We start from the raw sequence: 19,709 nt of genomic DNA on the forward strand, positions 1-19,709 counted from the left end.
GTCAAACAACATAATTTTATGAAAACTAGAAATATAGCAAGTTTTACGATATCTGAAAGATCAAGTAAGATATTCAGGTCGAAGACAGTATTTCACTCACATTTTTTTCTGCAATTCGTTGCTATTTATTTTCTGAAAAATAATAATTACAAAAGGACGCCGTGGGCAATATTTAGAATTAAGTATTACGCAAGCTTTGCAATCATCCGAAAGAAATGATCTCCCTTCAATCTATATACAATTCGTAGGAACATTATCGTACAACATTTCTCTGCCGCCGAAGAGTGAGCCTGGACCGAAGAACACTCCCAGAGCGAGAAACAGTCCTAGATCGACCCTCCCTCTCTCAGTCTCCTTGCGAGATCGGGGAACCGCGATCGCGTTTCGACGAGGCCTTCCCCTTGCCCTTGGATTTGGTCTCCCGTTTCCGGCTGATCGACGAGGTTGACGTGGTCGAGGCAGAGTCGGCTGGACTGGAGTGGCTCGAACCTTCCCGATCCCACCTCGTTAGCGTGTCCCGCAGATTCTGACCGTCGTTTTCCTCATACGTGTCTACGTCGACATGCAGATTGTCCTGGCCGTTGGACTCTAGATTGGCGCGTATCTCCCTACGCTGTTCGTCGGTGTGTTGAGGACAGCGTACCGATCTAGTGCACAACTTTTTCGTGTGTTCGGACACGACGCCGCAGATCTGCGTAAGCAACGCCCGTTTGTCCACAAGCGACATGTTCTCGTAGTTCGACGGCGAGCTCTCGTTGCTGCTGTGCACGTTATGTTCACCGCCGCCGCCGCCGCCGATAACGGCGTTCTCGCCGTTCCTCTGTGAGCCGCTACTGCCGGCGCTGGCGCCGGCACTGCCCTGTTGCTTCTGCTGCTTGCTCGAACGCTTGTTTACACCGTTGCGGTCCTTGCGAGGACGTTTGCGCTTATTGCCGCCGTCGTTGGTCAGGCTCCAGTCAACGTCGTCATCGTCGTCGCTCAACACACCACCGTAGTTGTTCATGTCCTTGGAGTTGTTTGCGATGCGAAGCGATGCGATACGTGAGCTGTTTCTACCCATGCCCATACATTTTGCCAGATGAGTAGCAAATCTGCAGGCCGCCACACCACGTTCGCAATTCGGACAATTGCATTCCTGAGATTTCTTCATTGGGTGCTGTCCGAACACGTCTAAGCCAGGCGAATCTAAAACAGAGAACAAAAGAAATTTTCAAAAAATTCCTTCCCTGTCTGTAGAATTATAAACAACCCATCTTCTCTCAATTGCTGCAATCGAATAAAACTCTCCTTAAATTGCCGAAAGTTTGTTACGTTTCCACGTACCGACAATAGCATAAGACCTGTCATCGGGAATGCCTTCTTCGATATCGAAACTGCCAGTCTTAGTTGTGCGGTGCACATCGAAAACGAAACCCATCAGAACCTCGTCTAACAAATCCTCGTAAATCTCCTTTGTAGCTGCTTCGACGTTCTCCGGCTTGCTCATAAAATCCATGAAACGCATGTTCAGCTCCTGGATCCTCTCTTCAGTTACGGACATCCTGGTTTGAGGATTAATTTATTTCTATCTAGATTCAAAATATAGACAAATGTAGACAATTAGCAATTGATTAATCAAGGTATCAATTTAACCAAAACAGTCCGATTATTCATCAAAGTAAATTAGGAGTATTGATATTTATTAGGAGTATTGGTATTTATGAAGATTAATAGCAAATTCATGGGTTTTTAAACAATCGTACATTCAAAGTCTATTTTTTTAATTTGAATATATAAAATTCAAACATGATAGATAAATTTACAGATAAATTTTACTCTAAACTTAGTAGTTAATAATAATTAAGGAATTAAATTAATTCTTCCCGCAGAAAGATTGCTGTGGAAACTCGTCGAAGCGTCGGTCGCACAAAATATCATTAAAATACTTGATGACACTTGCGGGACACCCGGTGTAGCATAGACAGGGGCTCTAACCTAAAAAGGCAAGCAACAACGAATCGACGAGTTAGAGTAATCCAGGTGAGTACCTTCAGAGCGAAACGAGAGCAAGCGAGGACATTCTTCGTTTTTTCGGTTTTCCGCGAAGAAAAATTGCGGATTGCGGTCACCGCGGATACCCGACACCAATATTCAGATTTCAGATATCCGCTCGGTCTTGATCACAGACGACACCTGCGCGACGCGCGACGACATGCGCGTCCGGTCATCACGTGTTTTTGGCGGAGGAGTGTATATATATATTTTTTCTCATTTACTACGTTTACGCGAGCGTTACTTCTGTAGTAACTTACGATAATTCACCCGTTTACGCGGAGTAAATTATCGTAAGTTACTACAAAATCCCGTTTACGCGAAAGAAAATCCCGTTTACGCGAAGGAATTATCGTAAGTTACTACAGAAGTGACGCTCGCGTAAACGTAGTAAGAGTGAATTTTGGAACGCAACCCAGAAGTAACGCTCGCGTAACGTAGTATGTGAGCCGTGAACTACAAATAACTATTCCCAAATTTTAGCCAAATTAATTAACGAATCTCATTAAACTTATGCTCGTTTTCATCAGTAAGATCAGCCGCAACCCGGTACATACAAAGCCAGATTTTCCACTTCGCGGCTCTTAAAATTTATATAATAAATAAAAAACGGAGTTAAAATGCAGTTTAAAGTACACCTCGAAGTACACTTAAGGCCTTGGCACATAGAAAAACTTAAGCAGTTAAACTTAAGCAGTAAGAAATCAACGGTATGGATTCGCTACCGCTTAAGGCCGTGGCACATAGAAAAACTTAAGCAGTAAAACTCAAGCAGTAAGCAAATCAGCCAATCACAATTAAGAACTTAAGGCACGGCCCTAAGCGGTAGCGAATCCATACCGTTAATTTCTTACTGCTTAAGTTTAACTGCATAAGTTTTTCTATGTGCCAAGGCCCTTAGGGGCCTTTATGTGTGGGAAGCACACACACACACACACACACACACACACACACACACACGGGGGGGGTGCGAGGGAGGGGGCCTTCGGCCCCCCCTCTTCCGCACCCACCTCGCCGGTAGGCAGCGTGGACCTCGCTTTACAACATAAAGTACATGTTAAGTTGTAAAGCGAAATTATAAAGTACATGCATGGGGGGGGGGGTGCAGGGGAGAAAAGCCTTCCTGTTCACGTGCGCTCACGCATTTAAGCCCCCTTGCACCCCTCCATGCATGTGCTTTATAATTTCGCTTTACAACTTAGAATGTACTTTAAGTTGTAAAGAGAAGTCAACGCTGCCTACCTAGTCCAGTCAAATTAGACAAAAAAAAGGTTTTTGCTCGGAAGTGAAGCGGTATCAATGAAACCTTTTTAGGGTTGTTGGGGGGATGTAGAAGAGCTTATTTCTGAGTTGTCGGGCTAATCGGACCGATGGGTTTTTAAGGGGGGGAGGGGAAATGAAAAATTTTGTTTTTTTGCAATAACTCGGCGAATTTTGACCGTACATGATTTACTAACGCCTCATTTTGTAGCTCTTTTAAAGCCCTACAATTCATTTTCTGAAGACCCTAACTTAAAATCAATATTTGTCGATTTTGGCATATACGTGCGCGTATAGAAGGTAGCACCATGAGTGCACGCCGTGCAAATTATTTGCACGACGTGCACGCGTCGTGAGCTCACTTTGCGGGCATTTTGTTATCTGGGAGGTTTCATTGATACCGCTTCACTTCCGAGCAAAAGCCTTTTTTTTGTCTAATTTGACTGGACTAACCGGCAGGGTGGGTGCGGGGGAGGGAAGAGCCGAAGGCCCCCCCTCGCACTCCCCGTGTGTGTGTGTGTGTGTGTGTGTGTGTGTGTGTGTGTGTGCTTCCCACGCATAATTAAACTAATGAAACTCCCAGCGTGAGACCTAATTGCTTGAATCAAGATGCTTGGTTATTCTGCACGAATAATTCATTTAAAATTGGCGCAGTTTTACATGCGCGTGCGACCCCAATGGCCGCAGGGCAACATACAGTGTTGCTGTATCTTGTCGGTATGACAGGAATCATACTCTAATTCCTGTCAACTTTAACCGTTAATATCTCGCTTCGCGGGGCAGAGCGACACTTTTTTTGCCATTCGGTCGTTTCGTGCAAAAACGCGTTGATTAAGCCCAAGTTGATCGAAATCGGTGAGGAGGCCATTATTCTTCAGATTTACCTTCTTTATTGCACTATTGGTAAAATATGTACTGGGTATTTTATCAGTCGAAATATTTGCATTTTACTTTAAATATTAGCGATTAAATCAGTAACGGCTTTAATGTGCACTGAGTGCGCACCAGTTCTGTCAATGAAAAACGCTATTATTGCCGACTGCCAGTTATGTCGCCAAAAAAGTTAAAAGTTTGACAACTCTCTTTTGACAACCGCAATTGACAAGAGCAACGTGGAATAACACTTTTCAATTAGCAGTTGCCATCGTTTGCGACGTATTGTAGAACCGGGTGAAACTAGAAAACGAATGCACCCCGTTTCTCTCGGAAGTACTAGTGGACTAGAGTCGAAGGACAGATTTGAGCTTGAGCACCACTGAAGGCACTGAAGTCGAAGTCGCGTGCGCGACCTGCGACCCAATAGCGGAATAGCGAACGAACAGACCAAAAGCAACTGAAAGCAACAAATTGTTGCTTTGCTTGTTGCGCGTCGTCAGTTCTTTGCTTCAACCGCGATTGAGCTTTATTAACGTTTGATTTTCATCAACAAAGATTGTCCCGCGTCATCTTTAGCAGTGGTGTGACGCGGACGAGATCGCTTGAAAAAGAACAAAAGGAGAGAGAAAGAGAAAGTACGGAGTATGGCAGACGCGTGAAAGACGACGACGACGCGCCCCTTGACGTAGGCCATTTTGTGTGGCATCGGGACTGATGAAAGGGCTTGTTCCTTCAGGGGCAAACGTACTTGCTCACTTTTTCTTCCCCAGGTACATGGTACATGTCTGCGTGGATCTTTCGGAGATTGTCCTTTTTGCACTCTTCTGGTAGGTTCATCGCCTACTAGGTGCGAGCGACTGAAATTCAGGACATTGCGTATAGTTTGCAGATGTCCTAATGCGGAACGGAAGCAGCAAGTAAGGAAAATCGTGGTCTGTCCAGAGAGAAGACCAACCTCTCTTTTGTATAGATAATTAAGGAAACGTCCTGGAAATAGAAAACAGTACGTGACGCAATGGCAGAGGCGGCAGAGAAGATAGGTGAGTAAAGTTGGTTTAGGCTCCTCTTTACAAGAGTAGGGCAGTTGTGTGTCTGAAATATAGAAGTTAAGAACACGTAAAATATTGTAGAGTCAATTTTATTCGATTTAATACACGTCAGTAGAGATAATTTATTAATACAGTAATAGTTTTATATGTATAATTTATATTTAGAAATATTCTTCTCTTATAAGTGATTTGAGATTTTTTTTCTACAACTGTAACACCCTGTATTTGAAAACGAATCTTCTTGCAGAGATCCTAAAAATTGAGGAGTATACTGATAATGTACTAATTGAGGATGGAACCACAGAGATCTTATTTGGTAATTTGATCATTCAGGAGTAAAATATTTAATACTATGATGATTCTAATTTAAAACGATATGAATATTCTATTTTTTTGCAGATGGGGACATCTCACAACCTATAGTAGTGGCCAGTAGAACATCTACTGATAATGAGAAAGGTAATTTATATTTTGTACTTATGTATATTAAAGATTTCTCAAAACTTATATACCATTGTATGATATACAAGGTGTTTCCTAAATAAGTAAAAAAAATTGAACGGTATATTCCATGACTTATTTTAGGAAGAAAAGGTCCTATAAACATATGTCTTAAATTGCTTTGTTTTTAAAAGGGTGTTAAAATTGTGAAAAAAATGAGAATATTTTGAAATTCTGGGAAATGTTTAAAGATATTATTTAAAGAACCTCGCTCAAAATGAGTTATTGGCGCACAACATTAAATCATATTCCATTTTGTAGGTATTATTGTGTACATTATTAAAAAAATAAGTTTCAAGTTCTGGGACGGTGGGTGGAAAAAATTATGGCCGGTTTAATTACTAGTCTTAATACCTATTCATTATCACCTTCACTGACAGAAAATGATATAAAAATATCTTCAATATGCTTTGACGGTAGTTTGATTCTTACGTTTAAGAGTAAATGTTTTTTTTTCTTTCTGCCAAAAAGTGAAATCCAGCCGCAGGCCTGAGTCTTAGCCGAACAAACCAATAGTTTGTTCGTCGCCATTTATCAACGTCAAAGTGTCCTGGGCGCAAAGAAGTCTGGACGATATCATAAAATATATATTATTTGATATAAAATTAGTGATATAATATTTAAGTTAAATAATGTAAAGTTTTAGTGCCAATTAGCTAATATTACATATAGTAATATGCTAAATTCACATCCTAGAAAGTATCTTTCCCTATAAGACTTGAGACTGTTATTATTTCTGTCAACCTCCTTTACAAATGCATATAGAAGTCAAGTATGTGCGTTCATGACCCAAAACACCTTAATAAAATGACCGAGGTTCTTTGGTATGCGCACATGTATTAAAAACCATTTTCCAGCATCAATATTGACCAGTATTGATACACATGATTGTATTTACAGCTTTTAATATCAATTTTTTACCTTATCTCGAAAGCGGTGCATTATTTAAAAAAAAATTAGAGGCAATTTTTGTAGTTTCGGTTCGGGAATTTCAAAAAATTGTTAAATTTAAAAAAAAACATTGACGTACCATTTTCTCATTAAAAAGACTTAATATGATTACCCATACGTATGCCCCTGGTGGATCTGAAAATGTTTTATCAGTACTGAAAAATGGTTCTTAATACCACATGTAAGTATACTAATTTTGAATAAAATATCTTTAAAGGTTTTCCAGATTTTCGAAATTTTCATATTATTTTTCACAACTGACACCCTGTATTTTGAAAACGAAGTAGTTTAGGGCATATATTTATGGGACCTCTTCTTTTCAAAATAAGCTGTGGAATATTCTCTTCAATTTTTGTATTTACTTAGCAAATATTTTGTATATCTTGATAAGATATCTTTGTTATTAAATTTTTACAATTGCGTAATTTTTAAAATTAGATTTTAACATCTTAGCTGCGTTTGCTTTGGACGCTTACGTGATGTATCTTTATTGCTCATTATATGTTGAAGAAAGATAGAATAATACTTTCAGTACAAAAGTATCCAAAGCGAACACAGTCCTTGTGTGTATGTTTTTAAATATATTCGCAACGCTTGCAAGTTTATATATAATAGTATAATTTTGATGCTTTACTTTATTATTTTGTTTTGTTCGTCACATAGATATGTATAGATAAAGCATTGTCCCAGCTTGTAGAGGTCCTCCGCTTGTTAAGATAACAATAACTCAAGATAATTTTGATAGAGAGGATATATATTTTTATATCTCGTGCATTCTCCTGGCGACCATAGCAAGGACTGCGCAGAACGAACGGCCGCTAGGACAAATGTACAACTGTGCATCCGCGAAGAATGAAAATATACTTCCTTGTCCTACTTATTTTACAATTAGCATAGGCAAAAGCAAGATAATGCTTTATCTATATATAATATATCTATGGTTTGCTGTATTATCGTTTATTTTATTTTGTTAACAGATGATTTGGTTATTTCAATTATAACTGATTATCAATGTGTGACATGTCACCGTGTTTTTCAGTCAAAGGATGTAAGTTGTAATTTTATTTTTCTTGTTCTTTTTTGAGTTTAAGTTTTATACATATCCATCTCGCTCTCATGGTTTTCGTTTCTATTAATGATTTCTATTTCTTATAATTCTGAGATAGATGTTGCAGAAACATGTAGACATGTGCAGAGAGGAAGATGACTCGACTAATATCATGGGACTTGATAATATAACCAGTTATGATTCAGAAGAAGAGGATGAAGATGAGGATGATCCTCTAGTAAATTTAAGTGCTGAAGGTATGTGGCTATGTATTGAACAAGAGTGTCTGTTCATGCTCATGTTACAGAGAATTTCACAGTCTGACTGTATTCCTAGATTCGGATTCTAAGGGTCAAAAAAACAATAATGAAAAACCTGTCATCAAGCCCGTGCCCGAAACGCAGTGTCATTGCTGCGCGGAAGACTTAAAGACGGCACATAGCGGCGGAGAATATAAGTGTTCAAATTGCGATTTCAGTTTCAAGAAAAGGGCGTCTCTGGAAAGACATGTTATAGTCATACATTGGAAGTGCGATTCATGCACATGTAACGAATGCGGTTCTTCCTTTCGTGACAAGAAAGCTTTGAATAAGCATCGCTATACGACACATGGAGATCGCAAAATTTTTAAGTATGTAAATATGTACACATGCAATACTTATAAAATAGTTTCCCCAATTATTGCCGTAATTAATTACACTGATGGTCTACAACAAAAATGCTTTGAAAACGAAATTAGCTATCTTTACTAATTTGTGATCACATAATCCGAATATGTTAGTGAAAATTATTAATTAGCTCTAGTTTCGATGATAGGAGGTTAAAACCCGAAAAAACGCTTTTTTGACACTTTTTTGATCGACTGTACTTTCTCAACAAAACATGATAAACAACTCGGAAACGTTTCAAAAGAAAGCTCATATCTTCTAGTTTATCATGAAAAAATTGAATTTTTTGCAAATATAATATTTGCATTCCTGGGGTAATTTTTAATTGTATTTAGGGGTTTGTGTACACGTGTCTGCCTGTCTATATCCATTGCAATTTCCTAATGGACATTGCAATTTTAGTATCAGATTTGTATTCGGAGACCTCAAAAATCGCTTATTTTACTTGTATACATCTCATTTAGACACTTGATAGGTTACTACTTCTAACCATAACGAGGTTCATTTTTAGGGGTAGTTTGAAAAAGTTTTAAGTTGTAGCATGGGCAATTTTTTTTTTTTTTTTTTTAGTTTTGTCAAAATGCCTCGTGAACGACATGAATGGCTAACACTATTAGTTAAGGTTAGGAAATTGCAGTTGATATAGACAGGTAGACAAGTGTACATAAACCTGCAAATAAAATTAACCCTTTCGCGACGGTGGAGCTGGCCGCCACTACATTACCGCTATATGGAAAAACGGGTTGCAAGTGTCCATTATACGGACGGATAGAGTCCGCGATGAGTTGGCGCAGAATTTGCTTTTATTTATCAAACAATATTATCTTTGTAAAGTTTACTTAATAAGAGATAAATAATTGTTGTTACACACACAATGAGTCGGGCACTTATTTGTGGCAAGCAGAGATTACTACACAGAGAGAATCAGTCTCGCGGGCGGTCACTATAGTGGCCATTCTTTGCGAAAGGATTAAAAATCACCCCAGGAATGCAAGTTTTACATTTGCAAAAATTTCAATTTTTTCTCATAAAATAGAAGATATAAGCTTTCTTTTGAGATAATTCCGAATTATTTATTATATTTTGTTGAAAAGTTACAGTCGATCAAAAATAGCCAAAAAAGGTTTTTGGGGATTTCAACTCTTTATATCATCGAAACTAGAGCTAATTAAAAATTTTCACTAAATTCGGATTCAGCGTCCTCAAATTAGTAAAGATTAGCTGATTTCTTTTCCGAAGCAGAAAATGAGTTCGTAGACCAGTGTTATATGATATATAACACTAAATTGATTTAAGTTATTTTTATCTTGATGTAAAAATATCGCTATAAAATTTTGACTTTATAATAGTTTGTCACATTTTCTATTTATTTTGCTTTTTTTATTAATTACTTTACGATTTTTATTTTTACATATTTCTACTTTAGATGTGAGCCTTGCGATACTTACTTCTCCCGGAGCTATCACTTAAATCGGCACATAATGCAATCTGGCTGTCACGGTAACATACTTAATACGTTCAGTTGTCAAGTAAGTATAATATTTATCCATTGATTCTTTAAAATATTAAGGATTCACTTATAATGATCGAATGAATAATGTTGTAGGTTTGCAAGAAAGATTTTACGCGTAAAGATAACCTACGGGAACACTTGCGTACTCATGCAGGAACGCCTCAGAGACAAAAAAAGAAGTGTAAATATTGCCCGAAGGGATTCTTTACGAACCAACAATTGTTAGTACATGAACGCATGCACACGGGAGAGCGACCAGTCCAATGCGATTTATGTCCGAAGACATTCCTGTCGCCACTTGCGCTGAAAAAGCATCGTCGTGTACACACCGGAGAAAAGCCGTTTGAGTGTAAATACGTAAGTATTTTTTACCGAGACGGCACATTTACGTGTATTTATGCAACTTGTTAATATTACGTGTTTCTCTCGAACGATAATTAAGTAAATAACACTAATTTTTATCGCGTCGTTTATATTACAAGCTAGCGTTATGGATGGAAAAAATATTGCCGTAAGTTTTTAATGGCACATAAACTATATTCAATTAAGGTGATGCTGGAGTCGTCTGTATAACCGACAAAATTACCATTTTCTATGTTATTGACTTATATCTGTCCTTGTGTAGACAAGGATATAAACAAGGATAGCACCTATATATTGCACGCCTACACACGCACAAATCGTCATACTGCACACTGTACTCTTATATTAGACTTCTAATTCTCGATTTGGAGGGTTTATTGATGTTTTTCTTGTTGTGCAATTCAGGGAAACTCGTTTTCACGTTCGTATTAATGGTATATCTTTTATATGAAGCACATCTTGTGATGAGTTGACAGCGATCGCTGTAAACTCGAGACGCTATATTAGGATAAAAGTAGGTAAGGAAATCTGTAATTCCGTAATTTTTTCTCATTTTGTAAATAAAATCGGAGTTTCCCTGAATCATTGATGTATGTACTGCAATTATGTAGAAGCATTTTTAATTCTATCATTTCTATGTTATCGACCTATATCTGTTCTTGTATATATAGACAAGGATATATAGCCCAGTCGATAGAGCCCGAAAAAGCCGCTGAAATGGTATTAATTCCGGGAAGCAATTTTTTTTTTTTACTGTTGCGGAGGGTCATGGGTAGTCTAAAACCGGATTTTCGGGATTCTAACTCTGGAGCGTTAGCCGCCATTTTGATTAGAAGAGTGATTTTGTAAATATCTCGCTTATTTTCAACTTTAGAATGAAAGTGGTAATAACCAAACTTGTAGAAAATTTAATACTCTACAATTTTGGTTCTTATCATTTTTTACCTAGGATCGATATTTTGGGTCTTAGGCCGGTATTCATAGTTATTTAAGACCGTCTTAAGTTCGATTTTAAGATGTCATGAACCAATCACAGAGCCGTATTAGCTTTTTAAGACATTACTTAAGACGATCTTGAAGACTATGAATATCGGTCTTAGACTCGAAAATGGGGGGTGAAATTTTTTTTTATTTTTTGAGTAAACGCACATAAACTTTACCCTCGTGGTGGTGCGGAAAAGATGTTTTTCATTATACCAAGTAAATTCCAAAAAATAAAGAATTTTACCCCTACTTTCGAGTCTAAGACCCAAAATATCGATCCTAGGTGAAAAATAATAAGGATCAAAATTGTAGAGTATTAAATTTTCTACAAGTTTGTGATTACTACTTTCACTCTAAAGTTGAAAATAAGCGAGATATTTACAAAATCACCCTTCTAATCAAATTGGCGACTAACGTTCCAGGGTTAGAATCCCGAAAATATCCGGGATTAGACTACTCATGACCCTTCGAAACAGTAAAAAAAAAAAAAAAATCGCTTCCCGGAATTAATTCCATTTAAATGTCTCTATCGACTGGGTTAATAGACAAGGATAGCACCTAATATTGCACGCATACATACGCACGATACACACCGACATCATACTTTTATATTACGCTTTCAAATCTTGATTTGGGAGGTTTATCGATGTTTTTATTGTTGTGCAATTCAGGGGAACTTGTTTTCGCGTTCGTACCAATGGTATATCTCTTATATGAAATACATTTTGTGACGAGCTGACAGCTCGCCGCAACTCGAGACATCATATTGGGATAAAAGTAGATAAGGAAATCTGTACTTCCGTAAAATTTTTTCTTGTTTTCTATATAAAATTGGAGTTCCCCTGAATCATTAATGTATGTACTGCAATAGGGAATTTGCATGAAAAAAATATTACTTTTTTTTGTTTGTAATTTAAATATACATTATTATAAATTTATTTACAACAAAATTTTTAATTTTAATCAATAAATAGGTATTCACAAATGAAATTAAATTTTAATAATATTTGAAATTTTTTGTGCTATGAGAAAACGATTTTGATTGGCTGACATCAAGTGCATGACGTCACATTGCAATAGTCTCAACTCTCCGTCTGCTAGGTTGCGTTCGGAAACGTCACCCGAGTGCACACGAGTATACTCCCTTCTCTTTCTATCTCAGCGAGTTAAGCCCCTTGCACAATGCCAGGCAACAGGCAATAGGAACAGGAAATAACCAAAAAATCGTTAATTACAACCTAAAAAATTCGAATGCTATGATTGGTTGGCAATAGGCAATAGGCACATAATTTCCAACGTGACGGAAACTCTGTGTCTATTGCATGTGTCACTGTTTATTCTGCATTTATACATGATTTCTGATTTCTATTCCCTGTTCCTATTCCCTGTTGCCTGGCATTGTGCAAGGGGCTTTATAGGTTATGTCAGCGTCAAACGGGAAGATTCTATTTGTATTCTCATGTTTTTATCTTGAGGTACATAATAACTATTTTATGTTATACAGTTTACAGTTTACCTGATGTTTTAATAACAGTACTTTTACATAAAGGTACAAAACACGTTTTATGTGTCTTTGCTTTACTCATTTTTCAAAATAAATGATTGTTTCAATGGTTAGAAGTATTACTTTAATGCGGTGTGACGTCATACGGCGTTCGGGAAGACTCAGTCGTTTCCGGACCGTTTTCGGCATTTCAAATAATGCAATATTTTATTATTTATTTTCTCGCTTATTTTGGGTTAAAAAATTACAAAAAAATGACAATTAAAAGAACATACAAATTATTTAATGCAATTTTTAAAAAAAATTATGCAAATTCCCTATTCTGGAAAAGGATTTTTAATTCTGTCAAATTAATACGACGCTACGTCACGGCAAAAAATACGGCTTCAGCATCACCTTAAAGATATTTCAAAATGCACAAATTACACATTTTTGCTTTACAAGAGCCATTTATAAAATACACTTCTTATGCGAGTACTAGTACTAAGAATTGTTTTCAGTGTCAAAGGAAATTTGCCGCTCGCGAAACGCTAAACCGTCATCAACGGACGCACACGGGCGAGAAACCACACGTGTGTCAGTATTGTGGAAAATCGTTTATACAGGCAGCGCAATTAAGGGCACATGTGTTCCATCACACCGGAGAGAATGGTTTCTATTGCGATATATGTGGCAAGGCGTTTAATCGGAAGGCGCGTTTGAATATTCACAAGAAATTTGTACACGAGGGAGCGATTCCATTCACATGTGAAGCCTGCGATAAGGGTTTTACACGAAGGGAGGACTTGGTGAAACACAGGCTGTTACACACTGGCATCAAACGTATGCGCATTTATGTTAAAGAAAATTATTGCAATGAATATAATATTTTTAAAATAAATTACATTATTTTTTTTTTATTTGTTATATGTGTTATGTATGGATCCCTTTTTGCATTGTTTTCAGCGTTCAAATGCGATAAGTGTCCAAAAGCTTTTTCGGCGAAGTCATCGCTGCAGGCTCATCTCAACACTCACAGACGCGAACCTCCTCAGTCGTGCGTTGAATGCAATCGAGTGTTCATCCGGCAAGATTGTCTGATGCGGCACATTCGCGCGAAACATCGAGAATTGTTGGAGGATGTAATGAATGAGGTCGAGAAGAAGCATTTGCAAACGCAGTTATACAACATTGCGTCGGCCGCTGCTGCCAAAACAAAAACTGGCGAATCTAGAAGACTCTCCACCGATGAGTTGTTGAAGGCCATTATAGATCTCTTGAGGATACTTATTGACGAGGAAACATTACAGGTATTTAATTTAATTTAACTTTATTTTATATCGCCTTTTACATTAGTTACTGATTTAATTTTAATATTGATAGTTGTTTGGTTGGCCGGAAGCTCCGATACAAGACATCCTCGAAGCCGTGATCAGAAGATGCGGACACGAGCCGATAACATCGGAGGCCAATGTAATGTTCACCGAGAGGCTACGACAAAACGTCAAGCTTCTGTTCACCGTTGTCATCGACACAGTGAACGATGAAACAGTGAAATCTCTCTTGACGACGAAAACCGTGGACGATGTCATTCTCCATGTTTTGGAAATATCTAACCGAGATTAGGAACGAAAAGACATTACATAAAAGACGATCATACTTTTCCTTTAAGCTTTGTGTTCACAATGCTAGAAATCGGTCCAAATCCTCGATCCGAGAAAAAGTTGCTAAAATTCGAATCGTGGACATAAGCAACACGGATGAATATCTCGAATAGAAATCTTATACAGAAAAAATGCATCGTGTTCCATTTTTCTGTATTAATTACTAGGTTCATATCGATTCAATTTCTTTTTTCTTCCTCATAGAGGCTTTGTTTTCGTAAAATTCGTATATGAACCTTTGATTGCGTATAAAGTTGGGTCTAATCAATCAAATTTAAGGCTCCTGGTCCCTGAGCCGAGAGCTCTGCGTTGACGGTGGCGCCGTACCGTCGCGGCAGAAATAAGAACTCTTTCCTCTCACTCTCTCCAATGGAGAATTCTGTCTTGTGACATGTTGACAACCTCATTTTAAGTTGCGGTATATTTCTTTATTATTTGCTCTGTACTTGTGCTCTAACGTTTAACGTATTCGTGAAACTCGTCAAATTGACCGGATGATAAGATTTGCAAGAAATATATATGCGGAAGGAACATTTACCACTCCTTTCGATAGTCGAAAAACGGCTTATTTTCCGTATGTTTAGACTTCGTTTTATGGCTGTTTATTGTCGAGGGAAAAGGATAGTATCCGGTCAATTTTTGAAGTGTGCTGAAACGATCTGTCGTGATTTTTTATTGAAATGTCTTTTTATTTCGGAAAATACCGCAACTTAAAATTAGGTGTTTTCCTCGCCTCGATAGTAAGAATCCAATATGGTCGCGGTGACTACCCAGGAGCCTTAAAATAATTATATATGAAATAGGGGTAGAAAAAACCAAAGAAAATATTGTTTTTTGAGTTTTTGATGCCAATATGTTCAGTGTTCTAAAACGTCGAAAAATTGCGTTAAAAAAATGCGCGCGCGCGCGCGGATTTGATGTCCGTTCTAACTTCCGCAAATTTTGAGATATCGGGCTTAATTTTTTTCTTAAATGTAGAGTATCATTGAAGGAAAGTTGGTATTGAATTTTGACGATGATCGGTAAAGGGGTTTATTTTTTATAAAATTTTGAATTTTTTGAAAAATGTGTGACAGCTCTAACTTCCGCAAATTTTGAGATATCAGGTTGTTTCTAATTCTATTATATTTTTCAGTCTTTTCTACCTCTATTTCATATATAATATTTTAAGATTTGATTGATCCATCTTTATACGCGATCAAAGGTCCATATGTGAAGTCCATATTTGGACCATGTAGCCTGAACTTCCAAAGTCAACATCGATTTGACATTGCGTCAATTGTAAAACCCTAATTGTGCTGACCTTACTAAGCTGACCCTTTTTCAAAAAGGTTAAATTTAACCCTTAAATGCCACCCGGGGTCCAGAGGACGCCAGACCCTTTACAATTATATATTTTCAAATGTTTCCGCCAAAAATGGAGCTTATGCTCCCTCTGATGATAGTTGAGTGATTGAACTACTAGTGTGTACACTTAGGCTGCGGTCCATTTAACGCTACAAATGCTTTGAAGCATTCTTCTTCTCCTTCTTTTTTCATTAAAAGAAAGGAGAAGAGGAATACTTCGAAGCATTTGTAGCATCAAGTGGACCGCAGCCTTAGCAGTACACAGTTTACTTAATTTTTTATACTATTTTGAAATTGAAATTTTAACAATATAAGCATTTTATTCTTTTTTCTAGACCTTAAACAACATTGAAAAAAATTTTCATAACTAAAGATTAAAAAATCAATGAATAAGGAGACATTTTTTATGCTGGGGTCTTTTAGACCCTTCATGTCATTTACGAGATTCTTGAGAGGTGTGGCATTTAAGGGTTAAAATGGAAAAAGTGTGCAAATTAGAAACTTGCACATTATTTCCTCATCATTACAGATCGCTACCATTGCTCCTATTTTATTTTGCTCATAAAGCTTCCTTTATGTGAGGAAGCCAAACTAGTAAATACTAATAATTATGCATTAAATAAAATTCAAGCTTCCTCATAAGAGGAGCTTTATGAGCGAAATAAAATAAGAGCAATGGTAGCGATCTGTAATGATGAGGAAGCAATGTGCAAGCTTCTAATTTGCCCACTTTTTGCCAACATTACCTTATAAATACCTAGTCAATGATGGTCAATGTGACGTTAGACAACGGAAATGTATTTAATTTTCATAAATTTTTAATAAATAGAGAAAAAAGAGAATTATATATATATATATATATATATATATATATATATATATTTCACGGGCCTGGGTTCATACTCAGCTCTCGACCCCATATTTTTCGACTATAACGCTATCTAGAGTAATCGAAGTACAACTACTTCTATTCGAGAACTTGAATTGAGATCTCGGACTGATTTATAGCATCGTGGACACAAGGCTTTAATCATGAATATTTCAAGATTTATGCGAATTGTATACAAAACAAAAAAGAGATACTTGTAGTTAACAAAGTTATAATCGAAAGATATAATCGGGATATAGGTTTTGAAATTTTAATGTTTAAGGGGATGCTAAAGCTAAGGTCGAACTTCCTCGACGTCTGTAATGTCAACTCTGTCAACTAAAAGCAAAGGCCGAATTGATATTGGAGACCTCGCGTGGTGACAACGCGAAACTCCGGTTTCAGTGTTACCAACTAATTTCAGGTTCTATGAAGTGGTGTATGTCCGTACACGTACACACACCACTGAATTGCTCACACGGACGCACGGTGGAGAGACATGCTATAGACGCGGCAACGCCGCGCGGCGTTGCCGCGTCTTGGATTCTTTAGCAATACGGCCTGAACCTGAAAATACTTTCTGGCCGTCCGCGTAGCAGAAGGCAGTAACGTATCAAGGCTGATAAGCACCCGTTTTTTATAAATTACATATATTCTTATGCACACATGTGCGTATATATATATATATATATATTGTCACGACTTTTTGCACTCCCGGACCGCTCCGGGGCGTGAGCCGGATCAAAAGGACTTAGGAGAGCGGGATGGTTGGCCTCTCCAGTGATTTCCTCGCACCTCCGATACTCCACGAAATGTTCCGAATGTTAGACGCGTACCTTCGCGTCCACGAAATCGCGAAAACCTAAACGAGACGCGAAACGAAGTGTGGAGGTGCGGGGAATCGGCTAGCTTGACCTAATCACGGGCGGGGTTAATGAAGGGCGGCACGGCACTCGGCGGGGTGACACGTTAATTTCATACTCAGTCAGATAACAAAGAATATAATATTTATTGAGTACTGGTTGTCGGGAAAATAACAACGTTTATCCATCCGGCTTCGATCAAACACAAGATAATTTCGATAACTAAATCAAGAATGCCGGTGGCGGGGTGTCGAGATTCCTTTAACAGAACTAATATTACTGCGGACGCGAGACACCCACGGAGTATTAATTGGGTCTCTAATAAACCCGCTGAAGGTTCTATTCTCACAAACAATTAATAATATTACATGAATAATGTGAATAATAATAAGACGCTTAATATCACTCACGAGAGTGAGGTTCAACACAAAATGTCGCGAAATAATGGTGCGTCACGCTTGGATTGCGTGGAAACCACGTCCGGGACCGTACGAAAACTCTGTCGCAATAATGTCTTAACTTAACGCGAGATATTCGGCTCGGGCGCAACGGGAAGGCGCCGAGTCATTTAACCAAGCCAGTCGCGATATCGCTAATAATGTTGGGCGCCAGGTGTGGAGAAGGCCACACCACCTTTGACTCGAAGTGCTCTTCTAATATCCCCGGAACGCCAGGAAGAACTACGCAATTGACATCTAAACGCACGAAGCGTGTGAACGCCGGTACTTTATTAACGCGAGTATAGGACGCAGCGCAAGTAATACCGGACGCAAAGTTTCTCAACGCGAGAGCACAATTCTCAGCCCGTAATAACGAGATCCGAACACCGATCGATACGCTAACACCGACGCTCGAACACCAGAATTTCCCGACGCGAAGAAACGGTACGCAATTGACGAACTACCGGCCCGTATGCGGCCGTACACCAAGGTCGCGAGGACAACGCAATATACTCGCGATACCGAACTCATTAACGCCTATCGCGATCTCCAGGGATTCGCCACAACGCTTGTACCACGGTTCCGCGGCCACGATACCATCCCGAGGCCCTTCGCTCTCGTTATCGATCGCGAAATTACACTCAATCTTAACAGACGTTATCCCGAGCGAGAGCGTGTACCGGAGGGCGGTGTCGTGGCTTTACATATCGCGATTTACGGGCAACCTCACCGGGAATACGCCTCCTCCTGGGCTCCTCGCCGTCGCCTTCCACCACGATCCTCGATCCTCCAGACGAATATCGAAATACCCGACTCGGGGTGGCTATCGCGTATCTTACAAAACGATTCTCGCCGACGGACGACCAGAGAGTGAAAACGCTAGACCCGCTCGATTGCGGAATCGATACGGTACCCCTTCCTGAGGGGCGCGCGAGCCAATCGGGCGCGAGCTTGCAAGCCCGCGGTGTCCCGGCGCAGCGCTGTCGATACGAGATCCTTCGGGGGCGTGCAACGGTCCCTCGGCGCCGTGCGACTTCTCAATTCTGTCCTTAGCAGCGGACGGAATTCGGTTCTCGCCGGTGTGTCTCCGGTTTGACCCTGGGGCGGTAATCAGTCACCCCGTAGGTCGATGTCTTGTAGAGATCCTTTGCTGAAGCCGGGTGTTCACCCATGCTCTTGGGGCCCCGCTATCGGCGGCCTCGTCCGTCGCTGCCGTACGTGCCGCCCGCCTGCCGCGCTGCTCTCGCCAGCCCGCGATCTCTGCTGCTTCCGCGTTTGCCACCCCTCCCGGGTCATCGATCGTCCTTGATTTTCCTCGCCACGTACTCCCTCGAAGGTTTGCCGGGGTATAGGTGAGGTGCCGCGAGTATTACATTGCAAAAAAAAGAACGTTATCTGAATGTGGAAACGCAATTAATTACGACCCCTGGAGATCTCGCCGTTGCCTCCCTGGTCCGTCCCTGGGCGCGAAATTCCGCGTCTTGTGACGGCGGCGGGGCGCCGCGACGATGCGGCGAGCCGCAACGTCACAATATATATATATAATATATATATATATATATATATATATTCGATAGATCCTTTGAAATAGTTTTACATCATTCATTTACATTACAAGAAAAAAAATTATTGAGGTGCAAGAGATGCAGTAAATTGCCAAGTCTAATAAGTACCCGCGTCAATATATACTATGTATACTAATTCACATTCTCAATTGTGCTACTGTTATTATTTGTCATCAGACAATTATAAACATACACATAATAATTAGATAGATATTATATATATATATATATATAT

General features: G+C 39.0%; 2 protein-coding genes and 1 long non-coding RNA gene across 8 annotated transcripts; 1 reads left to right on the plus strand and 2 right to left on the minus strand.

Moving 5' to 3' along the window:
- Window positions 1–9,854, minus strand: Sgf11 (SAGA associated factor 11kDa). 4 transcript variants are annotated; one of them, XM_077416596.1, is made up of 3 exons: window positions 9,833–9,854; window positions 1,324–1,568; window positions 1–1,185 (listed from the first exon to the last, which is right to left on the minus strand). In XM_077416596.1, the coding sequence occupies exons 2-3, from the start codon at window positions 1,538–1,540 to the stop codon at window positions 347–349; spliced, it is 1,056 nt and encodes a 351-aa protein (XP_077272722.1). In that variant the 5' UTR covers window positions 1,541–1,568; window positions 9,833–9,854; the 3' UTR covers window positions 1–346. The 4 variants fall into 4 exon arrangements, with proteins under 4 accessions (XP_077272722.1, XP_077272723.1, XP_077272721.1 ...); XM_077416597.1 differs by lacking the exon at window positions 9,833–9,854 and adding an exon at window positions 2,028–2,506 and having other exon boundaries at window positions 1,324–1,541; XM_077416595.1 differs by lacking the exon at window positions 9,833–9,854 and adding an exon at window positions 1,975–2,504.
- On the plus strand, window positions 3,916–17,874 carry LOC143903150 (uncharacterized). Of its 3 annotated transcripts, none has more exons than XM_077416591.1 (12): window positions 3,916–4,994; window positions 5,050–5,207; window positions 5,464–5,532; window positions 5,616–5,675; window positions 7,646–7,716; window positions 7,835–7,973; window positions 8,053–8,347; window positions 9,811–9,913; window positions 9,991–10,254; window positions 13,249–13,570; window positions 13,694–14,037; window positions 14,111–17,874. In XM_077416591.1, exons 2-12 carry the CDS (start codon window positions 5,183–5,185, stop codon window positions 14,351–14,353), a joined length of 1,935 nt encoding a protein of 644 aa, XP_077272717.1. In that variant the 5' UTR covers window positions 3,916–4,994; window positions 5,050–5,182; the 3' UTR covers window positions 14,354–17,874. The 3 variants fall into 3 exon arrangements, with proteins under 3 accessions (XP_077272717.1, XP_077272718.1, XP_077272719.1); XM_077416592.1 differs by having other exon boundaries at window positions 3,916–4,937; XM_077416593.1 differs by lacking the exons at window positions 3,916–4,994; window positions 7,646–7,716 and having other exon boundaries at window positions 5,188–5,207.
- On the minus strand, window positions 14,041–18,855 carry LOC143903152 (uncharacterized). The gene is made up of 2 exons (XR_013258623.1): window positions 18,640–18,855; window positions 14,041–14,339 (listed from the first exon to the last, which is right to left on the minus strand). It is a non-coding gene; the product is annotated as an uncharacterized LOC143903152 (long non-coding RNA).
- Between the last annotated feature and the right edge of the window lie 854 nt (window positions 18,856–19,709).

Source organism: Temnothorax americanus, unplaced genomic scaffold (genome assembly GCF_048541705.1).
Source record: "Temnothorax americanus isolate GAGA-0224 unplaced genomic scaffold, ASM4854170v1 Scaffold44, whole genome shotgun sequence".
Taxonomy (NCBI): domain Eukaryota; kingdom Metazoa; phylum Arthropoda; class Insecta; order Hymenoptera; family Formicidae; genus Temnothorax; species Temnothorax americanus.